Source organism: Erythrolamprus reginae, chromosome 3 (genome assembly GCF_031021105.1).
Source record: "Erythrolamprus reginae isolate rEryReg1 chromosome 3, rEryReg1.hap1, whole genome shotgun sequence".
In the NCBI taxonomy this organism is placed as follows: domain Eukaryota; kingdom Metazoa; phylum Chordata; class Lepidosauria; order Squamata; family Dipsadidae; genus Erythrolamprus; species Erythrolamprus reginae.
This window is the reverse complement of record NC_091952.1, coordinates 132,609,864-132,634,365: the sequence shown is the minus strand read 5'-3', so window position 1 is coordinate 132,634,365 and position 24,502 is coordinate 132,609,864. Positions and strand designations below refer to the sequence as shown.

At 43.6% G+C, this 24,502-nt stretch overlaps 2 protein-coding genes across 2 annotated transcripts in view; one reads left to right on the top strand and one right to left on the bottom strand.

The window, feature by feature from the left end:
- Positions 1-2,986, top strand: part of PAPPA2 (pappalysin 2) — a 178,167-nt gene extending 175,181 nt beyond the window's left edge. The window contains exon 22 of the mRNA XM_070746692.1: positions 784-2,986. Within this exon, the coding sequence (XP_070602793.1) occupies positions 784-858 (75 nt within the window). The 3' untranslated portion in view covers positions 859-2,986. The remainder of the gene's footprint in view (positions 1-783) is intronic.
- Positions 2,987-23,174: 20,188 nt separating this feature from the next.
- ASTN1 (astrotactin 1) overlaps positions 23,175-24,502 on the bottom strand; it is a 182,590-nt gene continuing 181,262 nt past the window's right edge. Inside the window, exon 22 of the mRNA XM_070749042.1 lies at positions 23,175-23,918. Coding sequence (XP_070605143.1) covers positions 23,863-23,918 — 56 coding nt within the window. The 3' untranslated portion in view covers positions 23,175-23,862. The remainder of the gene's footprint in view (positions 23,919-24,502) is intronic.

Here is a 24,502-nt window from a genome sequence, read left to right as displayed (position 1 = left end):
ATACAGATTAGTTGATGTTTGCAAATTAGGGGTGACATCCTAAGTAGTTGTTGCAGTTGATGCCTCCAGACTAGTCAGATGTTTTGTAATGTACTTCTGTGGTGTAACATCCCAGGTTTTGGTTTGTCTCCAAGTTTGTGGTCTGGCTATGTATTTATGGTGTATGCCAGTTTGCTTTGTATATGTGTCGGAAGGGGGGGGTGCTCTGTGTGTATGTCGGAGGGGGGTGTAGCAGTTGGAGATGCTGCCTAGCATGAAGCTGAAAGCACCAGCCTGAAGATGATGAGTGGGACCTTGTCGAAACATCAGCAAGATTCTATCACTCTTACACGGGAAGAGACACAAATACTGTACGCCAAGACCTACATACCTATACGCTCATCATCAGGGTCACAAATTAGCATGCCTTTTGGCCTGTTTCAAAATTCATATTTTGAAAGCTTTTCTAAAAGAAAGGATAGTTGAAAGAATTACTTCACCCTTGCACATGGCAACTGGTTATCACTCAGAATTTCGTTCCTGCCCTTGTTGAATAACACAATGAAACTATTTTAAATCAGTGCTGGGGGGTGGAAACCAATTGTTTTAGTTCTGCCAGAATTTCTTATTTTGCTCTTAGGTTTCTAGTCTCTATAGTATATTGGACGTCGTCTTGGAAAATTTGGAGAATAAGTAGCTGATAAATAGGATGTACTACCGATCCATATGACTGAAAGGTAGGAGAGATGCTTCCCTGAGTTAAACCTCTATTCCCTAAACACCACTGTTCTTCCAATCCTTTAGGTCGTTCTGTTTTCCAATGGCTGTGATCAGGACGAGTGCACCTGTCGGGATCCAGCAGCAGAAGAAAATCAGTAGCCCGCTGCAGCAGCCCCCAGGACATGTTGGGCTGCCAAGGCTCAAATTGGAGGAAATTACAAAGGCTTGAGGAAGAGCATAAATAGGAGACAGTAAAGGCTGAAGAAAAGGATTCAGGGGAAGTCTGGTCATAAAGGTCCTGCACTTGGTGTGTAAGTGCATAAAGGAGAAAGGAAATTTTGAAGAAAGGGGTGGAGAAGAGAGCGAGAAAACAAAACAAACACCCTTACCACCTTTGGTCAACTTATTTTCCATCAGAACTGAAATACAGTATTGTCTTGTCAGCTCTGCTGGCAAACTGGGTCTGAGCCAAGCCTCAAGGCTACTTTCCATTCCGCATCAATGGCTTGCCACCTAAACTGTGTCGTTACTCTGATGTTTTATTGGTGTGTGTCTCTCTAGAGCTTGATTTAGCAAAGCAGAGAGGGAAATGTGATCTGTCTGTAAATATTTAAACATAATTTTATTACAAATCTATATAATATTTTTACTTGCTGTTAAGTAAACTAAATCACGCTGCTGTGAAATACACTACATTAGAAATGTGGGATCATGTAATGAACATTCCCAGAAATCCAGCAGAATTCCAATGGGGCCCTTATAAATATCTTAATGAAGCAGTAATTGCTATTTTCCCCTAAATTATGTCACACTCCACTGCAGAGTTAGTTATGTAGGAGAATGCTCTCAGTCAAATCTGCCTGCGCTTCTACCACAAAGAAGCCATGCCTGATTTTTTTTTTACTGGGCATATATAAATACCCACTACTCTATTTCCTAAGCAGCATTGCAAGTAGTAACCTAAAGAAATGAAAGAAATATGATACAAGAAAAAAAAACATAAAGCTTAATGTATTTTAAAACCACACCAGTTATTATATACTTCTTCGTCCATTTCTACCCTTCCAAATAATCACCCTTACATCTTCTGTGTCATACACTGCTCTGTTCTACTGACTTTAACTGGGATGCTTTTTCTGTCATTCTGAACTCTCACTTTCTTAGTAACGAAGAAGGCAGAAGAATCCTATTAAACAAAATAATTTTTTGCAGTTAACAAACATTCATTCCACACAACAGACCAAATATTTGCCATTATCTTTTCATCTCTTAAAATTTGTCTGTTTTCCATTCTTTAGTAAGCATTGTAAGGAGATACATAAACTCATTTACTTTTCCTAGTTTTAGTATTGATGTATGAATAAGAAATATGCCCTTAACACAGCTTCCTCTGTCAGTCTAACCATCTAACATTTGCTGCAAAACTTTCAAACTTGTTGCCAACCAATACACTTCAAGGATTTCTTATACAGTACAGTTATCCATAAATATAGTAAAAGAAGAATAAGTCACCAGCCTATTTATTCTCACACATACTTTTTTCATCACTCCTCTTACCACATTTACCAACCATCAACTCTCTACTTTCAAATCATTTGTGATTTAAATGTATTCACTTTATTACATTCTTTCTCTGAATCAGTGTATAATGTATTTCTTTTTTATGTGTTTTTGTTTCATATTTATGCATTTCTTAGTGACTTGATAAAAATGGGTTGCTCACTGCTTGCCTGGCATAAAGCTGGATTGCTTCTTGTTGTGTCTCATAGCCTTTCAATTAGAACTCTGTAAAATATTTCCCCAAATACACTTAACAAATCCCACCATAAATGTATTACTCAGTCTTGCTATTCTTTCTTTGAAGGAGAATAGTAATAACAGTATACATCCATTTATCAAATTCAGATGCAATCTTCCATTAAATGAGCGAGCCATTCTGTAGGCAAACTACACCTGTGTTTTAAGATTTATACCATCTATACTTGCAATTTTACTATTTCTCAACAGTGAATATTTATGATAGCGTTTTTATCATTTTTCCTCTTTGAACACTGCTACTTATATTTCAATATATATGTGATTTCACTAAGAATTTTGATTATAATAATTTCTAATACAATCTAAAAGGCAAAATGAATAGGAGTGGAAAAGAAGAGAAACGTAATAAAGAATAAAAAGAAAAGAAATATATAAAGAAGTGTCTTCCAACCTTCATCACAAGTATAAAGAAATGTAATAACCCTTAATCCACTTTAAGGCTATAAACATTTATCTCTTCATCCCATATACCATCTATATCTTATCTATAACTAAATCCATAAAACATTATATTTTCAATCCTCATGTCAACACTAAGTGTATAAAGGATTACTAGAAGTAATAACATATCTAGTGTTAACCGTGTTCTTGAATCTTACTGTCCTTCCTTTTGCTTCAAACATTTCTAATTTTTAGTTCATACAAATATTGTTGGATTTTATTTCTCTTAGTTTATTCTTTGTCTGCTTGTTAAGGTTTTAACAATCCTGTTTTGTAAGTCAAGTAGGAAAACAAAATCAACTCACTCCAAGTTACTCTCTTGGTTTGTCATTTTAAATTTTAAAACATCAACCATTGTGTTTTGTAGATGTGAAACATCCTTTTCTAGATCATTATCTAACCTGTCACTTGTAAATCTATTTGAGATGCCATCTCTATTGGGTCAGATAAACTTTGTTCTACATCTGTCATTTCTTCAGTAACATATTTTGGACACACTGTAATATATCCATGGAAGCAGCCATCATTATTGATATGATTGATATTGTGGCTACCATTTTCTGATTCCATTCTTCAAAAGTCTCCTTCAACATGTTATTATTGTTATAACATATTGCAACATTTTACAAGTTTGTAAATCTTTACCCAAAAACTTTAGTCCCCTCTAGTGTCCAGTTTTTGAAATCATGAAATTGTTTATCTTTCTTTTGCCTTCTAATAAAAGAATCTATTTCCCTTTAACTGTGTATTGATTATAATTAATTCCAGAATCTTACTGCAAATGTTTTAATAGTCCAATTTTATCTAGCCAGTTAGCCCATTTATTCCATGCACATTATACAGTATCTCACCTGTAAATTTGCAGCAGTCAATATCTTATGTGATTTTTGTTTGCATTTGTGACTTTAATTTCATTTAGCATTCTGCTGCATAATTCCATTACCAGAATTCCACATAACATCAGTAGCCCTATGTAATGTAATTCTTTTCTTTTGGTTCCCATCAGCTTCCACATCTTATTTTAGGTCTTTTTCTGGTTATTCTGTTTGAGGAATGAACTCCCTTTCACACAGAACTTGTACTTCCTCTTCTTGCAGGTCAGGAAAGGAAAGGATAAAGGACAGTGTTGTTTTCTAACAATCTTTTAGCCAATTTTGTATGTCAATGTAGAGAGATTATATGTCTTCAGGGAATAATAGCCTGAAGAGATTCAATTCAGGGAAAGTGTTACTGCTTGATTTTGCTCATTGTATACATGGCCTCATTATGGGTATTCAAAGTGTGCCTCCACATTTCTTTAAACTTAATATATACACATATATTAAGTTTTCTTTATAGGCAATGCCCACGCCCCACAGGGGGGAAATTTCATTTTAATGGGGGCAATTGGAACCTTGTTTAAACCTAGTTAATGGCCTTTTAGGCTTTCCCCCTGTGAGTAGTTCACTTTTTGAATAATAAGAATTATATGTCATGGGAGGGGGAGGCCTCAGGATTTTAGAGATGCTTAGGAGGGGCATGGTCAAAAAAAGGTTGGGAACCACTGCTATAAAGGTAACTTGACATCAACATTAAGAAATTAGAAGTTTAGTTATTTTTACTATAACATCACAATATATATATAAAGCAAAACTACCAAGCAATTCTTAACAATTAGTGACTAACCGACTAAGAAATTAGAAGTTTAGTTATTTTTACTATAACATCACAATATATATATTAAAAGCAAAACTACCAAGCAATTCTTAACAATTAGTGACTAACCGACTTTCCCAATGTTTTTTCTATTTAAATCCAGAAAGACACCTTTCTGAATGGTGACTACTGATAGGCTTTTCCCCATCACTAGGCATATTTGATCAGGCACTGTCTAGTACAGTGATAGCAAACCTTTTTTCCCTCGGGTACCGAAAGCGTGTGCTCACACACTATCACACCTGTGTGAGTGTCTACACCCATAATTAAATGTATGGGGAGAGTGAAAATTGCCTCCCCTGCCCTTCTGGCGGCCAGAAACAGCCCATTTTGCAACTTCTGGTGGGCCTGGTAGGCCTGTTTTTCACCCTCCCCAGGCTCCAGAGACCCTCTGGAAGCCAAAAATGCCCTCCCAAAGCCTCCGTGCAATCCGAAAATCAGCTGGCCAGTGCGTGATTGCCCGCTGGAGCTGAGCTAGAGCAACGGCTCATGTGCCGACAGATATGGCTCCATGTGCCACCTGTGGCACCCATGCCATAGGTTCTCCATCACTGGTCTAGCATATTTAGTATTTACTTTGTGATGCAGAATTACAATAGGGTAGTGGTTGTTTTTTTAAAAAAATAGGTTTTGAATTATAGTATAAAAATGTTAACCTGGTATAAAATCTGTACCAATATTTATCATGCATCTTTTGAGTCTGACACCTAAATTGCCTCATTTTAGTCTTCTTCATGACATTTGTATGGATAATGGGGTAATTTTATCTCTTTCTGGCCCATCTAAAATTTTTAAAGAAGTTTGAATGCTAAATTAACTCAAGTATGACAATTTAAAATCTCACAGGAATACTATTTGGTTAACATGGCGTAATGGGCTGAAGGACCTGAACATACTGAGATGTTAGTCATATGGAAAGTTCTGTGTGACTTGGAACCATCTATATGGGTTCACAAGGAATTGGAATGTCTCTGCCCTCTCCAAGCAAAGTACAGTTGGGAACTCTAGCAGAGAGAGAAAGTGCTTGAAGTTACCTACTTCTGCAGTCAGTGATAATTTTCTTAAAATATTGATTTATGTCTTCTCTTATTTGACCCAGAGTTTTATAATCTGCATCTAAGTAGAAACAGATATTTGAAATGTGATTGTACTGTTGGGTAATCTGGAATAAGTTCTATTGCCTGGATTTGTGTTCACTAATATGTATTTAAATCAATGTGTATATGAAGGGGAAATCATTTAAGGGAAGAAAAGCATTGACGTCTAACCCAGAAAATAGACCCTCTAGAATTATGCAAGTATGTCACCATTTGTAGTATGTGCACCAGCCACCACAGCACACACTTTTAATTGGGAAAATTCTAACCATCACTTACAAATCAGACTTTTCTTTCTTTCTTTTTTAGAAAAATACGTTTTTCAGATAAAAATTGTAAAGAGGTATATCTTTATTTATTGGTTATGTAGGGATGAAGCATATATATATTTAGGAACTCATGTATTATATTGGTACTCTCTCCAAAGGGTGAAATGAGATTGAATGTCGTGATTGCCACAGCAGCACAATCCTTTATATTCACTTTTGTGTTTCACTTGAAATGATATTATGAGAAACAAGATTCCCTTTATCACCATCACTATGGAGATAAAGACATTGTTGGGGTGAGGGAATCCGGAAGAAGGCTTAATCTCCTCTCCCCTAGGAATGCTGTTTGCCAGGTCAGTTTAGAGCAGAGGTGTCAAACTCGATTTCATCGAGGGCTGCATCAAGGTTGTGTTTGACCTCAGGGGCGTGCGTGTGGCCTGCGTGGGCATGGCCATCTCGAAGTCACTCATGTCGGGGGTGCCTGTGGTGGCCTCAGTGGTCTGCTAGCAAAAACAAGGTTCCCGAGCTCCATTTTCAGACATGATGGCCTCCTGCAATTCACTGCCAGCAAGAAGAGAGCTCAGAAAGTCCCAAGCTCCATTTTCCCTGACAGAGGCACCATGGCCCAGTCCCTCTCTGTATCCAGGCGGCACCATGGGCCAGATTGAAGTATCCCACAGGCCAAATTTGGCCCATGGGCCTTGAGTTTGACGCCACTGTTCTAGAGGATTGCAGTAGTCATCCAAAATGGTCTTTTAGGAAACATTGGGTGCTACTCAGGTACGGAACAAATGCACAGTTCATCTTGTTGCCTGCTAAGCATTACTCTAGTTTAATCCATAGTGGTAGAGTCATAAGAAATTGGTCATTTTCTGGTATTTGCTGCAAGATGTAATCTACTCCCAACTGCTGTGTCTTTGACATTGTCTGAGTTTCTGAAGTTCAGCTCCAAACCCTATCAAATGTTACAGATGACAACAGATTGGCAGCCTTTCACCCACTGGCTGGAATGTTTTCCTTATTGCTTAAAATAGTATTAAACTAGCTAATTATATCAACGTAGGCGCTGAAGAGTTAGTTGTATTTCTGTGAATAGAGCATTGAGGACAAAGATTTATTACATTCCTGCACTAGAGCTGATTGAAAACATCAATGAGAAAAGATCGTTTTAGTGAATTGCTCATTTTTACAATACGGGATTGCCTTTAACAACATAGCACATCACACCACCTTTTAGAAGGACCTCTTTATTCAGTCGAGACTGCTGCTATTTTTTGTTTTGTATTTGATAATTATTTTTTATAAAAATCTATAAAATTAAATAATCTCCTGATCCATCTGTGTCTTGTTACCTTTGATGTGAAATGAACAGCATTTCCAAGAAAAAAAATGATTCATATCAGCATGAGTTCTCTAGGAGAGTAGTTTGGCAAAAAGAATTTAGACATATCAATATGTTGTCCCTGAAATTAAATACAAGCCTGCTGTGCTACAGACTTGCCTTTGATAGTGAAAGAATTTTTTAAAAAAATTTCGATGGCTGACTTACACTTCAGACCTTGAATATCGCCAGCTCGACTTACCGGCCACGGCGCTTTTTCGGAAGGGCCGGGCAGACACCGGACTCTTCATGGCGGCCGCCATTTTGTTTTCGGCCGAAATCTCGCGAGACGAGATTTCGGCCGGGAAAGCCAGGCCCACGTGGCCTGGAATGACGTGGGGACCGGGCGGGGCTTGCTGGCCCTATTTAAGGGCTGCAGGCCCTGGGCCAAGCCTGTTCGCCCGGACCCAGTCAAAAGAGCAGACACTTGGCTGTCTGCTCTTGGAGCCTTTCGGCGGCCGCGTGGAGCGGCCGTCATTTCGGAAGCCTCGTCGGAGGCTTGGGGTGACTGCTGCTCGTTGCGGGCAGCATGCTTCAGCCCATCCGAGGCTGGCGGTCTGCCCCTCTTCGATCGGTGGGCAGCAACGGCCTTTCGGAGGGAGTCCCGCGTGAGCACCCCCCCCTCCGATCTGTAAAAGGCGGCCGCGTGTTACGGCCGCCATCTTGACAGCCTCATCGGAGGCTCGTGGAGTGGCTTGGGGGCTTTGAGTCTGGCGGGACGGCCGGGCCTTGAGCCGTTGGCTGTTGTCCCCCCCAACTATTTCCTACGGGGGGATCATTCGGGTAGCCCCCTTGGGGACGTGGGGGCTCGGGGGAGGGCTCGCGTGTGCGCGCCCCCCCCGGTTCGTGGCCCCCGAAAACCAATAAGAAATAAAATAAGAAATAAAATAAAAACGGAGGGCAGTTGGGCCCTTGGCGGCAGCTTCCTGCTGCTGCGCTGCCTGTTTGGGCAGAGGCCTTTTGCTGCCCTCTTGGGGCCTGGGTGGCCCCGGTTCCTTCATGTGTAAAAATAAGAACCATGGTGTACACAAGAACATATTAATAATAATAATAATGAGACTGATTATGGTTGAAATTATTTCATCTATTTATATGGAAACATGGACAGATAACGGCAAGAAAAGACCCATTGGTCCCTCTAGTCTGCCCTTGTTCTGTTTTCTGTATTTTATCTTGGGATGGATATATGTTTATCCCAGGCATGTTTGAATTCTGTTGCTGTGGATTCATCTACCGGGTCTGCTGGAAGTTTGTTCCAAGCCTTTACTATTTCAGTAAAATCAGCCAAACTTCAGTTCAGTTATGGTCTAACATTAATTATTTAAATATTGTTGCCACTCGGTCCCAGTTTCTTGGGGTTTTTTCGGGGGGGGGGGCACCTGTAGCCAGGTTTGCCCCCCCCCCCCCCGCTGGCTCCTAGTGCGGGAGCACAGGCCCCTGGGGCAGCTTTTTGCCAGGGCCTGGTGTGTCGGGGGCGGGGGGTTTGACCCCACCAACGCAGGCCATATGGCCTTCCCCCTTTTTGACTGCTTACCCGTCGGGGCCAGGGAGATTGGACATGGGGGCCACCACAGTGTGGGACCCGTTCGCTGCATGTCATGGGTTTGCTGCAGAGGGGCTTGTTTCCCCCCCTTTTTGTATGTACAGCCATGCGTGCGGGAAGGCGGGGCTCCCATGCCGCTTCAATGTGCCCCTGCCCCTCAAAGGGGACGGTTAGGGGGGGGGGGTCCAGGGTACAAACCCCACCTACTGGGGGGGAAACTGGGCCCAGCCCAATTAATTTACAAAAATACCGACAACAACAACACGGGGGTTGGTTGAGGGACGACCACCCTCGCTCGAGAGCGGCCGCTCTCTTGCTAGGTTTCTCCAAGGGATTCAGGATCCCTTACATGGGGGGTTCGAGCAAGCCTTTGGGTTCGACAACCTCAGATTGGTTGTGGGACATGACGGCATTGTTCGGTCCAGAATAGCATAAGAGGTGGCCGTGGGGAGGGGCCTTGGGCCCTTCCCGGAGCCGCCCTTCCCGAATCTTGGGGTGTCCCCATTAGGGGTGGTCCCCTGAAAGGTGGGTGTTGAATTTAGGTTGATTCACCACTTGTCTTTTCTTAAAAGGGAGTCAGTGAAGGATTTCGTTCCTGACGAACTTTGTTTAGTCCGGCTCGCATCCTTTGATGCGGTCGTGGCCATGGTAAGGCAGTGTGGGGTTGGAGCCCTTATGGATAAATGCGACATTAAGTCAGCATCCCGGCTCTTCCCCATTCACCCAGACTGCTTCGAGCTGTTGGGCTTCCATTGCATAGGTGTTTTTATGTGGTCGGGGTTTTACCCATGGGTGGCTCCGTCTCGTGCTCTCTTTTGGGAGAGCTCGAGCACCTTCTTGGAGTGGGCGCTCAGGAGGCGCAGCGGTCTGGGCTCGGCGTTCACTACCTTGAGGGTTTCTTGATGGTGGGGACTGCGCGTGCAGAGCACTGCTTTGCTCTAATGCGGGTCTTCGAAGCCCTTTGCGCTCTGTTGGGGGTGCCTTTAGCCTCTACGGGGACCGAGGGCCCCGCCACCGGGATTACCTTCCTCGGTATTGAATTGGACTCAGAGGCAATCTTCTAGTTTGCTCCTGGACAAGTTGACACGAATCAGGGATCACCTTGGTACGGTTCTGGGGCTGCAGGAAGGTCACTCTTCGGCAGCTCCGGGAACTAGCTGGGATACTTAATTTTGCCCGCTGGGTCGTGGTGCCGGGCAGGGTTTTTTCTAGGAGGTTATATACTGCGATGAGGGGGCTCCGTTTGCCCCATCATCGTACCCGCTTATGTGCAGGGGTCAGGGCTGACCTCTGCGTGTGGCGGAGTTCTTAGAACGTTTTAATGAGTTGTCTTTTTGGAGGCAAGAGCTTCTTTTGGAAGCTGAGTTGCAGTTGTGTTCTGATACTGCATGTACTCGTGGCTTTGGGTTGTGTTGGGTGACCAGTGGTGCTGGTCTGCTTGGCCTCCTGAAGGAGGGCCTCTTCTTTGGTTAAGGATTTGACCCTTTTGGTAGCTCTCCCCCTTGATAGTGGCCCTAGAGCTTTGGGGTGAGCAGTTTGGGGGCAAGACTGTGCATTTTGGTGTGACAGCCTAGTGGTTGTCCATGCTGTGAACGCCCTGTCCTCCAAGAGGGACAGGGTCATGCGGCTTGTCCGCCAATTATTTTGGGGGGGCACAGGTCCTTGTCCCTGACCACATTATTTTTAGCTAGGCATGTCCCCGGGGTAGATAACGGGGTTGCTGACGCCTTGTCCCATGGTCAGTTGTCCCGGTTTCGGACCCTAGCCCTGCGGGCACGTATGTTGCCAGGGGCTTTTCCTGTCCACCTTGGGGCCGGGGGGCTCCTGGGCAGTAGAGAGTAGAGGCTTGCTGGGCTACGGCACTCTTGGGAGTGTCTGGCACTCTGGGGGGCTTAGCAGCGGGCAGGTGAACTGTTTGGGACTGCAGGCAGTATACGGGTTACCCCTATAGCTGGCCTGCCCCAGTTGTGTACCTGGCCATAGTTGTGTCCAGCTTAGGCAGCGTGGCCTTTCGGTTAGGACTATTAGGTCTAGGTTGGCCGGCTTCGCCTTGTTTCAGGCGGGGACGGGGTTATTGGTTATGGTGACTTCCGCATGGTGACAGTGCGGGAAAGTTGGGCCGGGGCCGCATCGCGGGCCGCCGGGTCAATTTGGTGCCTTCCATCTCATTACTTCCGTTAGGTGGGTGCTAGTATGTAGGGTTTGGCCAGGCCAAGTATGGATCCCGCCATCAGGGAACGCTCGTTCTCGAGAGGCGCTGCCACTAGTGCGGTAATGGCATTCTCGATACGGAGGATTCAGGAAGTCGCTCGCCGGCGGTCAACAGCCTGTTTTAGGGTACGAACGGCCTGTTGAGGGTCCGGGTAAGATCTTAGGCAAGGTTCTTCCTTTGGTCCCCTTCTATTCAACCCGCCAGGACGCGTCCGACGGTGTTGCTTGGGGTCATGAGCGCTCCGAGACCACTCAGCAACAAGTTACCATCGGGGGTGGGGACCCTGCCGTTGTGGCGGCTGGGTCCTGGTTGTCTGGCGGGGGAGACGGGGTGTGCGGTGGGACGGGCGTTTCTACCGTGGTGCTGGGAGGGCGGCATCCCATTGCTGCGCCCAAGTGGTCCTGGGAGGGCGGCATCCCATTGCTGCGCCCAGGAGGGGCTGGGAGGGCGACATCCCTTTGTTGCGCCCAGTTGGTCCTGGGAGGGCGGCATCCCATTGCTGCGCCCAGGTGGTGTCGGGGGGCGGCATCCCATTGCTGCCCCCAGTTGGGCTGGGAGGGCGGCATTTCATTGCTGCGCCCAGTCGGTGGCCAGGGGCGGCATCCCATCGTTGCGCTCAGAGGTGTGCTGGGAGGGCGGCATCCCATTGCTGTGCCCAGTTGGTGCTGGGAGGGCGGCATCCCATTGCTGCGCCCAGTCGGTGCTGGGGGTCGGCATCCCATTGCTGCGCCTGGACGTGTGCTGGGAGGGCGGCATTTCATTGCTGCGCCCAGTTGGTGCTGGGAGGGCGGCATCCCATTGCTGCGCCCAGTTGGTGCCGGGGGCGGCATCCCATTGCTGTGCCTGGATGTGTGCTGGGAGGGCGGCATCCCATTGCTGCGCCCAGTCGGTGCTGGGAGGGCGGCATCCCATTGCTGCGCCCAGTTAGTGCCGGGGGCGGCATCCCATTGCTGTGCCTGGATGTGTGCTGGGAGGGCGGCATCCCATTGCTGCGCCCAGTTGGTGCTGGGAGGGCAGCATCCCTTGCTACGCCCAGATGGTACTGGGAGGGCTGCATCCTCTGGCGGCGCCCAGGTAGTGGGTCTTGCACCTCGGTGGCAAGGACCTGTGTGGGCCTGGGGGTCTACTTCAGATCTGCCAGGCTCACGTAGCCTGCGGTGGCTTCGCACTGTGTGGCCCTCCACGCTGGGGGGTGGTCGAGATCCTCACGGGGATCGCTTGGTGGGACGCCATTTCCCTTAGGGCCCTTCACCGGGTTAGGAGGGGAGTTAAGGCCCTGGGTACGGTAGTCAGAGGGTTAGGCGGGGTGGTTGTGGCCCATCCCCGCATCACCATAGATCAGCTGTGGCTTCACCTGGCTGCTGGTCTTCCTCTGTCAGAACTGAGGAACACCACTTTCTTACAGGACCTGCAGTGTCTCTGCGTGAGCTGGCGCAGTTAGAGGGGGGAGTCGGGGGGCCAAGATAGAGATCTGACCCCCGCTCCGTGGCAGGTTAGGGGCGGAAATCTGGGTGGTGGTTCAGCAACTGCGCGTTCTCCCTTGGGCATCTTTGGGGATGATTGACAGGTTCTCTCCAAGCTCATGGTGGGGTGCTACCTGCGCACTTGGGGGGAACCTGTCTTTGGGTCCCGCTATTGAAGTCCCAGGGTAGGGGTGAGCCGGCGGGACCCCCCTCATGCGAGTGCATGGCAGGGTCTCAGGTGAGGGAGAGGTCCCTCACCTGGACCAGCATCGAGCTACGCCCTTAGTTGCCCAGGAATGTTGATCTTTTACGTCATTTCCGCCCCGGAAGTGTTTGTTTGACCCTGCAGGTCCACTGTTTCCAGGTCATAGTTGAATATGTTGATTTATGCAAATTTATGCTAATTCATGCTAATTTAATTAATAAATTATGCAAATTTATTTTAATAAAAATGACCCAAGTTTAAATCCAGCTCTGGTGTCCGTGTCGTTACTCCGTCTCTTCTGCAATATCGCCGGCTCGACTTACCGGCCACGGCGCTTTTGCGGAAGGGCCGGGCAGACACCGGACTCTTCATGGCGGCCGCCATTTTGTTTTCGGCCAAAATCTCGCGAGACGAGATTTCGGCCGGGAAAGCCAGGCCCACGTGGCCTGGAATGACGTGGGGACCGGGCGGGGCTTGCTGGCCCTATTTAAGGGCTGCAGGCCCTGGGCCAAGCCTGTTCGCCCGGACCCAGTCAAAAGAGCAGACACCCACCCGCCCTTCCCTAATTTGCAGTGTGCTATTGGTGGGTCGCCCTCGGGGGCCGAATGGGAATTTTTTGCAGCCTCGCCCATTTGGCATGGCTGTTTTTTCGCCCATTCCACACTGGGGAGATGGATGTGCGGTTAGGGGGTGCTTGCATTCAATAGGTTAATTGGCTTACCTTTGGTCATTTGGGTAGGCAGGTTAGGGGCGGAAATCTGGGTGGTGGTTCAGCAACTGCGCGTTCTCCCTTGGGCATCTTTGGGGATGATTGACAGGTTCTCTCCAAGCTCATGGTGGGGTGCTACCTGCGCACTTGGGGGGAACCTGTCTTTGGGTCCCGCTATTGAAGTCCCAGGGTAGGGGAGAGCCGGCGGGACCCCCCTCATGCGAGTGCATGGCAGGGTCTCAGGTGAGGGAGAGGTCCCTCACCTGGACCAGCATCGAGCTACGCCCTTAGTTGCCCAGGAATGTTGACCTTTTACGTCATTTCCGCCCCGGAAGTGTTTGTTTGACCCTGCAGGTCCACTGTTTCCGGGTCATAGTTGAATATGTTGATTTATGCAAATTTATGCTAATTCATGCTAATTTAATTAATAAATTATGCAAATTTATTTTAATAAAAATGACCCAAGTTTAAATCCAGCTCTGGTGTCCGTGTCGTTACTCCGTCTCTTCTGCAAATTATCATATGGAAGTTCTTGGAGTGCCAACATACAAAGTTTCACATGGACAAGAAGAAAAGCCCAAAATAATGTTGAAGACAGCTGCCTTAAATAGTCCCCTCCCCCAAATGAAATGTTCATTAACTGTACTATGGCCATATTGGTGTCATGCCTCATTGCACACACACACTATTATACAGGTTATAATATATATCTTCTGTATTTCATTTTAATATTTACTGGTAACAAAAAGTTCTACTGGAAATGGTGCAGTATTAAATGTTACACTTGCTATAAAGAGGTGCTATTTTTCTTATTTGGCTCACTGGGGGAACACAGGACTTTGCCAGAATCTTTCTCTAGTCATGTTTTTATAATTGGCCTTGTGAAGTAATAGGAATGTCTTTCTAAAGTGCACCCTTGCCCTACAGTGTACTATACCATTAATTTATAGTGGATAATCTGCCCTATGTGTTACCTTGTAGCAGCTGGGAATGTTAGGTGCACATTGTAGTATGGACTTGTACAGTATGCCTTCCCCCTTGCCCAACTTGAAGATCTACCAATGTTTAAATATGTTAGAGGGTTAAATAAAGTTCAGGTGGGAAGTGTTTTTAATAGGAAAGTGAACTCAAGAACCAGGGGGCACAATCTGAGGTTAGTTGGGGGAAAGATCAGAAGCAACGTGAGAAAATATTATTTTACTGAAAGAGTAGTAGATGCTTGGGACAAACTTCCAGCAGACGTGGTTGGTAAATCCACAGTAAGTGAATTTAAACATGCCTGGGATAAACATATATCCATCCTAAGATAAAATTCAGGAAATAGTATAAGGGCAGACTAGATAGACCATGAAAGCCCTAGTAAAACCACACCTAGAATACTGCATCCAGTTTTGGTCACTACACTGTTAAAAGAAAGATTTTGAGACTCTAGAACAGTGGTTCCCAACCTTTTTTTGGCCATGCCCCACCTAAGCATCTCTAAAATCCAGGGCTCCCCCCCAATAATAATTCTTATTATTCAAAAAGTGAACTACTCACACGGAAGAAGCCTAAAAGGCCATTAACTAGGCTTAAACAAGGTTCCAATTGCCCCCATTAAAAATGAAATTGCCCCCCTGTGGGGCATGGGCCCCACGTTGGGAACCACGGCTCTAGAAAATGCAGAGAAGTGCAACAAATATGATTAGGGACTAGAGACTAAAATATACAATGAACAATTGCAGGAATTGGGCATGGCTAGTCTAGTTAAGAAAAGGACCGAAGAGACATGATAACAGATATTTGAGGGGCTGTCACAAAGAGGAAGGGGTCAAGCTATTTTCCAAAGAACCTGAAGGCTGGACAAGGAAAAAAAAGATGGAAACTGAACAAGGAGCGATTTAATCTAGAAATAAGGAGAATTTTTCTGACAGCGAGAGAAATCAACCAAAGGTACAGCTTGCCCTCAGAAGTTGTGGGAGCTTCATCACTGGAAGTTTTCCCGAAGAGACTGGATTGCCACCTGTCAGAAATAGTGTAGGGTCTCCTGCTTGGCAGGAGGTTGGATTAGTTGACCTACAATGTCCTTTCCAACTCTGTTAATATCTGTGAATTACAAGATGGAGGGCACTACCTTGTGAATATTACAATTCCGATAAAGTCAGTGCTATGAGCTATAGCCCAGTGTGTTAACATTAAAATTGTAGACATCATCTAAATTGTTAGGTGTGTTTAGTCTTTAACACTTAATAGCAATTCAGGCCTAAAAGATTTGAAATTGGGATTTTCTCTTACCCTTACCTATCAGTTATAATTCAGATGTGTACTTGCGTTCTTGTGTTGGTTGTACATATATAATACAGGAAGATACTTGATGCCTAGTTATTTCAAGGATCATAGCATATTGAGGTAATTTAATCTTGCTAGTTATATTTCTTCTTTTTTTACATCTTGCATCTTTATTACCTTATCTTTATTCTTGCATCTTTATTACCTCAGCTGCAAGGCTGGATAAAAAGTAAAGTTAAATAATTCTGTATACTCATATGCTACAAGTCAGTTTTTGTCATGGAGATATTTAAAGTGCAACAACACCAGCAAAGTTTTGGTCCTGCCTTTACTCTTCTCTTCTTTGTATTCCTTCCCCAATGCCTTTACCTTGTAGAGCAATTTAAGAGTCAGGGAAGTAAATGGGGGAAAAACACAAAAGTCTAGTCACTGTGTTCTGGCTGGTCCATGTCCTACTCAGCTGATCATGGATTTCAAGGATTGAGAGATGGATATGTATTGGTATCCTAGGCCAGTGTTCTTGATAACCAAGTCTGAGAGTGAAGAGGATGAGGACTTAGAGATTGGAAAACAACCAGAGACTGGGGCACCTGCACAGTTGATGTTGAGTGAGAGTGAAGAGGATGATGATGAATCAGAGGATGAGGATGATACCATTAGACACAAGAGTGAGAAGAAGTATTAGCAGACGAGTATCTGAGGAGAAAAGGGTCTCTGTGTTAGTAGCTCTATGGAACACTTGGTCACACCTTGGGAGTATATAAGGGAAATTCTCATGAGAATTAGCATGATGGACAATGTTCCCATTATGGCCAGATGTGAGCTCTGGAGTCTAAAGAGTATTTCTGCCTCAAGACAGCTTTAAAATCATGCAATCTGCTTATTCAGAAATGGTACACTGTGAATTGGTTGATTGATAGAATCACTTCCAAGAGAATTTCTTAATGAGTTTTGGATTCCAGCCCAAGACTGTTCTTATCAGAGGGTCATTAGTCTGGGAACACTGCCAGAATGGATTCGATATCTCTTGGACTATTAACCATTTTATGCCTTGACATTTTTAAACAATATATAATGTATAAATGGATGCCATGTAGATGGATGCCATCTCTTCCAATGAATTATCTCACTGATACAATTCCAATAACTAGTTATATTTCTGAAAGCCTCAAACTGCAAACCTATTTATGTCCTATATAGTCAGGTTCACCATTCTAGTCTGAAAGACATCTGTACCAATTCTCCTAATGGTAATCCAGGCATTTCATGACCTTGCATTGGCATCTACCCAATGTTCTAGAACTTAGCTGTTCTTTAATCCTAGGAGTGTTCTCTTCTGTATAAAAGCATTATCACTGTTTATCGCAGTCCCTTCAGGCCACCACAACATTTCTCATAACACTGCCCAGAGGAAAAAAGTAGCTTGATCAGAGAAGCTGTATGTTCTGAGGGACTGTGCACTGAGCTGTGAAAAATAACATCTCAAAAAGCTTATTATAAGGTGTGTGTCTGGAGAGCTGCTGATAGCCCACTGAGAACGAAGGACTGATTGGTTTCTCCTGAGCATGCAGAAATTACAAAATATAAAGCAGTTTGCTTTCAAGGAGGAAACTCACAGTTTGAACTAACAGAGGTTTGGCAGGGGAATTGAAGGGGAAGTTCTTCAACAATTTCCCCCATTATATTAATAGTTGCTATTGGCTAAAATAAAAATCTGTGAAATACAACAAGAATGAATAAAAGCCTTCTTTGGTGCTATAAAAAGAAAAGGTGAAGATGAATGGACGAGAATTTGAAATTGTAATGTTTCCTGCCTGAAAACCTAACGTGTCTTTGCAGCAAATGTTAATTATCACAGTTTTTAAAGAAAGATGAAGCAAGTCACCATTGATAAGCTTAAAGCTTATACGTTTTAAACGGGTTCCTGGACAGTGGAAGACAGACCAAATAAATGATCAAACTCAATGCATGACAGTAAGATCCAGAAGCAAGAGATGTAAAAGATACTAAACTCATAGAAATGTAGAAACATAGAAGATTGATGGCGGAAAACAACCTCATGGTCCATCTAGTCTGCTCTTATACTATTTCCTGTATTTTATCTTAGGATGGATACCATGTTTCCCCGATAGTAAGACCCCCCCGATTGTAAGACATATGGGGGGTTTCAGGGGGGTCGGCTAATATAAGCCATACCCCGAAAGTAAGACATATGTCTTACTTTCGGGGAAACACGGTACTAAAAGCGAGGGAGGCGTTGGAGCAGTTCGCGGCGCCCTGGCGGCGGTTCCCTCCGCTTTGACGGCGCTGGTCCGCTCGCTCGTCCCCGCAACCGACCCGTTTCCCCGACACACGTCTGGAGGGGAGGAGCCGCTCTGCGCAGTTGGGCAGCCCTGCCTGCCGGAAAGGAGGCGGGCGAAGGAGGGTGCAGCTCCGGCCGCCCGCTCGGCTCGCTTCTACAACTTCGGACCAGCGCCATCCTTCGCCTCACATTTCCGGGTTGGTGAGCCTGGATTGTTTTTCCTGTGAGCGCTGGTCCCCTCTAAGCCTTCTGCGCCTGACTCGGCGAGGCGAGAGGGAAGGAGAAGCGCAAGTGGATGCGGAGCGCCCGGGAGGCATTTATCCTTCCTTCGCTCCGCATCCACTTGCGCTTCTCCTTCTTCCCTCTCGCCTCGCCAAGTCAGGCGCAGAAGGCTTAGCGGGGACCAGCGCTCGCAGGAAAAACAATCCAGGCTCACCAACCCGGAAATGCGAGGCGAAGGACGGCGCTGGTCCGAAGTTGTAGAAGCGAGCCGAGCAGGCGGCCGTAGCTGCGCCCTCCTTCGCCCGCCTCCTTTCCGGCAGGCAGGGCTGCCCAACTGCGCAGAGCGGCTCCTCCCCTCCAGACGCGTGTCGGGGAAGCGGGTTGGTTGTGGGGACGAGCGAGCGGACCAGCGCCGTCAAAGCGGAGGGAACCGCTGCCAGGGCTGCTGCCGCGCTGCCGAGCAGATCAGCTGCTGGGCGGCCGAAGAAACCTTCCCTGGGTCTTCCCGACTTCACCCTGTCAATTTGGTGAGTGGAGGCGGGAAACGGCGGGGGGGGGGGTATGTAAGACATACCTCGAAAGTAAGACCTAGTGGGGCTTTTGGGGGTAAAAAGAAAGTAAGACACTATCTTACTATCGGGGAAACACGGTATATGTTTATCCCAGGCATGTTTAATTTCAGTTACTATAAAGCCCTACATGCCATCGGACCAGAATACCTCCGGGATCGTCTTCTGCTGCACGAATCCCAGCGGACGATAAGGTCCCACAGTTGGCCTTCTCCGGGTCCCGTCGACTAAACAGTGTCATCTGGCAGGCCTCAGGGGAAGGGCCCTCTGGAATCAACTCCCTCCAGAGATTAGAACTGCCCCCACCCTCCTTGTCTTCCGTAAATTGCTTAAGACCCACCTATATCGTCAGGCATGGGGAATTGAGACGCCTCCCCCAGGCTTACAGAGTTTTATGTATGGTATGCTTGTGTTGTATGGTTTTTTAAATGATGGGTTTTTAGATGCTTTCTTTTAATTATTATATTTATTTTAGTCGAGGGGCAGCATAAGAATCTAATAAATTATTATTATTATTATTATTATTATTATTATTATTATTATTATTATTAACCAACCACGTCTGCCGGAAGTTTGTTCCAAGCATCTACTACTCTTTCAGTAAACAATATTTTCTCACATTACTTCTGATCTTTCCCCCAACTAACCTCAGATTGTGCCCCCTTGTTCTTATATTCATTTTCCAATTAAAAACATTTCCTTCCTGAACCTTATTTAACCCTTTAACATATTTAAATGTTTCAATCATGTCCCCCCTTTCCCTTCTGCCCTCTGTTTGGTTAATATTTCAGAGATATTTCCTTATTTAAACAAAGAAACCAAATGACCATGCATGGACACAAAACAGTATGAACAGGAGCAAAATACAGTTATGCTGGCTTCTCCTTTTGAATTTCGTTGTAGGAAGCTGACTGAAAGTATCAGAAATCCTTCCTCTCTCCCTCCCCGTTGTTTCAAATAATTCAACAATCTCACATTGAATTTCATTGTTAATGGTATATACCCATTTTCAATTCTCACTGGATCTATGAAGTAAATTCGAATAAATTTGACTTGCTGGTTGGGGCCTAGCATTAAATGTCTGATGTAATGATGGTTTTGCCCTTGAATAATTGCAGAATGATTCGATCCATTCCTCAATTGGATCTCACCTTGGCACCCAAAGGATATCATTTGGAAGAGGTCATTTTCTTGTCTGATCTTTTTTCCTGAACTAATTTTCAATAGGTTCTTCATTGATATATAAAGTGAGTCATTCATTAGGTAGAGGTTGTAAATTGCCTATCCTGATCTTTCATTCAGCAGAAATGGGCAGTTTCTGCAGGGAATAGAAACACATGACAGTAAGGAGAGATTGGGCCATGGCACCAACATCAGCAGAAATAATACATTGTGCGTTCTGCCTTGCTCTTTCTCTGTTAAGGCCTTGTTGTTGAAGAAGGGTGTTGTGTTGATGAACTCTCATAAAAAATAGTGTTTGCCACATGTTCTCAGGTAGATTTTACCTTTCCTACTCCGTTTTTAAAACTCCATTTACCAAACATTTATTGATAAATGTGATTCCTCGACACATCCCAATGATTGGTGTAATCTTTTGACATGACCCCCCCCCTTTTCCTTATATTTTATTTTAATTGAACTTTTTTTTTTTACCACAATGTTGTACATTGCTATTCTCACCTCAGAACTTAGAATCCCTTAGAATGTTCTACACTGAGTTGTAGGAAGCTATCAGAGACAGTTAAAAAATGGGATCATCTGACCTCTTGAGGGCTTGGGCAGGACTGATTTGTCTGAATTCTGCTGGCCAAAGGAAGGGCCAATCTACATTCAGAGTTTTGTGGGTTTAACCATTTCATTGCATTCAACAAATGCTTGGTGACTTTATAGGCAAGTGTTCTACATGCTACCCTGCCAAGACAGCTTCTTTCAATTCTTGGATATTCAACCTTGTCACATATCTGATGTTATCAAGCCAGTGTGTTCTTTACTTGCCACTTTTATTCTACTAATTATTCCTAGCATTATTACTTTCCCCGATGAATGTGCACACATGACATAGCCAAAGTAAACCAGACATTCAGAATAAGAAGCAGTTAAAATGAAACAGAATGGGCAAAAGCTAAGGTATAGTAGCTAATGTATTTGACTGATACTAGAAAGATCCAGTGTATACTCCAACTGTAGCCACAAGAGGAGGATGGAGCTCTATGTATTTGCTTTGAGTTCTTGAACAAAGATGGGATATAAATATATGTGCATGTTTGTGTGCCAGAGAAAGAGAACGTAACAATAAAAATTCCAAAATGTTTCTTTATGCACCTTTGTTGTTGCTTCTTTAAGAGCCACTTTACGAGTTAATTGCTTGTTGCTGAGTGGGGAAAGGAGTAAGGTATTCAGAAACTGGCTGGGAAACTGTCCTTGAATGTTGAAAATGAAGCTCACATGACCGCAGTAGCAGGCAGTAGCAGTGAAACAATATAACATTCCCAAATATCTATCCTTTGGGAGCCAAGGATCTCTGACTTTGGATGCATTCTGTACATTAGCCCATTTGAGATACCTTGATTGAAAAACTGTTGCCCTATGATGCATCAGTTTCTCCAGTTAATGGTAATGACAAAAAATTTAGTAGTATGATGATTCTGTTCTGTTGGAACTTAGAAAAAAAATTTCAGATGCTTTCAGATGAATAAGGCTCTGAATCTTTAGTCAGAAGGATTGATCCCTAGGGGGCATGGAGGAAGCTATTGTGCCCTTTGAGAAGTCTTGGTGATTGAATATTAAAAAGTACTGAAATTAAGATTTCTTGAGCAGAACTGTTGATTGAAGTAGTGTTCAATCTACTAGTATTAAAGGACTTAAAGCAAAACAAAAACAAGTTTTTGAGACTTATTAGTATGTTTTTTTGCTTTTTGTTGATATATACAAGGATAAATGGTGCTCCAAGGAAAAATTATAATAATTCCAACTAGATTTTGAAAATCTCAGGGAGATTGAGAAATATGCTTTATTATAACAAGAGGGGAGCATCAATTCAGAGAGAAACTCACAGCCCTGGGGCCAGATAGTGATCTCATCTGTCCACCCACTCCATTGAAGAGAACCAGAAAGAAAGACAGGAATAACACCAATTGAGAAAGCGCTATGCAAATTATATTAATAGGAGAGACTTGGTGTGATGGTTTGAATGACCATAATGTGGGAATTACTGATACCAAATAGACAGCACCTCAGGTTAAAGAATATATTTGGTCAAAGCCGGGCAAGATGGATTAGAGGCCAATTTAAACTGGATCTAGTAAGGAATGGAAATGGAAATTGAAATTCTGAAGAACCTCAGATAAACACTTGTGCGCTATAGAAAATGAGACTGAAATGGAGCTTCTTAAACCACTCCCCCCCCACCCCCCAAAATTGGTTCATTATAATGATCCTCAGAGTTCAAGAAATAAGATACACTTGACATCTAAGTACAGAAGGCAAATAAGTGTAACAGATATGATTCCACTGCCTGAAATATAAAAGTTTAAGGATATCATTTGTTCAAAAAGAATAGAAGCTCAGAGAACCAAGATTAATTAACTAGGCAATGCTGCAAAAAGCATCAGCATTAAAGTCACTTTAGGAACAAATAAAAGCAGCAATAAAAGTGCCTCCAATTAAAGAGGTGGTGCAGATACTTTCCAAAAAGTATTTCAAGAGGTATAGTAATTTAAACATTGACAATTGTTACGATTCAGCATGTGCCAAGCAGGGTTTTTCAGAAATTTTCTGACATTTACGTAAGAAATGTAACTTTTAGAGGACTGAAGAAGATCACTTATCCTTGATTTGATACCAATCAATAGGGAAGATGAGAGAAGGTGAAATAACAGTAATTCCGGGGGAAAGTGACTATGTAATGCTAAAACTCATGATTTTGAGAAAAGCCAGATTTAAGCACAACATTAAACTCAGACTTTGAAAAAGTAGATTCAGTAATACTAGCGTATGTTACAATTGCAAAACCAGGGTAATATAATTCAGTTCAAAATGTTTTAGAAGTGGAGAATTATTTTAAACTGCTAAGTGCATCTTTGTTCCTAATAACTGATCTATATAAAAATGTGAAGATGTATCTCTACAAGCTCAGATGAGGTTGCAGGGTTTGAAAGCAAAATTAATAATTTTGGGAAGTTATGGAGATGACATCAGTTGGTGTGAAAAATAAACAGACATTGTAATTCCTCAACCTCGCAAATTACTAACAGTGCCATTTAATATTCAGTAAGATGTTCAGTTCATTTGAATTTTACAGTGTATAACAATGATTGTTTTGAATTTTTTTTAAGAATAACAATAACACTGCTGTTTCAAAACACTTCTACCAACTGCAATCTTTACAGAAGAGTAGCAAAACTTTTGAGTTAGAATTCAAGCATCAAAAAAGTGAGAATCATACTGAATTTGGGGAAATTGATCATATTAACCACACAACAAGTAAAAGATAACTAGACTAATACACAGTATAAAATCTTGAAGGGATAATAGGAAAAGTTCAATTTGATTCCATTCTTTCATTCTAAAATAATAAAAATATAGCCACCTGAAGGGCTTTTAAAACTGGCTCAATAACAAAACAATCCTATAACTGTCTACATTTGTAAGGTCAGTCCTCTTTTATTTCACAACACAGTAAATATAAGTACATTAATAGTTGGAACAAAATCTTCTTGTCCAAAAATTTCAAGAATCAGAAAGATTCCTGAAATCCTTGTAGATACTCAACAAGTTTAGGTAGCTTTTACTTTCTTCTTTTATACATGGTCCCTGGCCCAAGTTAAGGGATATGATTCCAATGAATAGTACCATATCCTGGCTGGTAAAGCTCATATCTGTCAATTGGAAAAATATAGTTTGAGAGAGCAGTGATCCTTTCTTAGTCCTTTTTCCTCAGGCAGAGAGAAGGCAAAGTTAGTTCCCTTGTTCATAGGATGATTGAGCATAATTGCTTTGACTTGGAGCAATCTGAAGCAAGTGGCACTATTAAAAAACAAAAACAAAACTATCACCCAGGGTACAATGAAGCAAAATTTTGAAAGAACATGACTGAATTTTTGTTTTAGTTAAAAAATACTATCAAATTCTTATTAAATAAAATGCAGATGGTTTAAAGATATTCTGACTTCAATATTATGGTGCATAACAAATTTAATGGTGCCTGCAATTAGTGAATGCGTTTTTGCGTCTATGCGTGCTAAGTATTTATAAAAATAAGGATAATATTCCACTAATTCAAACATGAAACCTGCATGTAGAAAAGAAGAATTCTGCAGCAAGGAAACCCTAAACTGAGATATGAGATATTAAGAGGAAACTGTTCTTCAACATAGCCAAATGGCTATAGCATTTTGGGAGCCAAGATTTGGAAAGTAAGTAGTGGGGGGAGGACCGCTGGCAAAAAGAACGGCACAAGACACTTGGAAGGAGAGAGAGGCTCTTCTAATTCAAGCAGTTCCACGTATGCCTGAATAAAAAATTGCTTGTTTGCTTTCCCAACTCAGTGCTTTCCCGATGCATTGACCTATACATCTTCCTGACACTGGTGGAATTAAGCAAAAAGCATC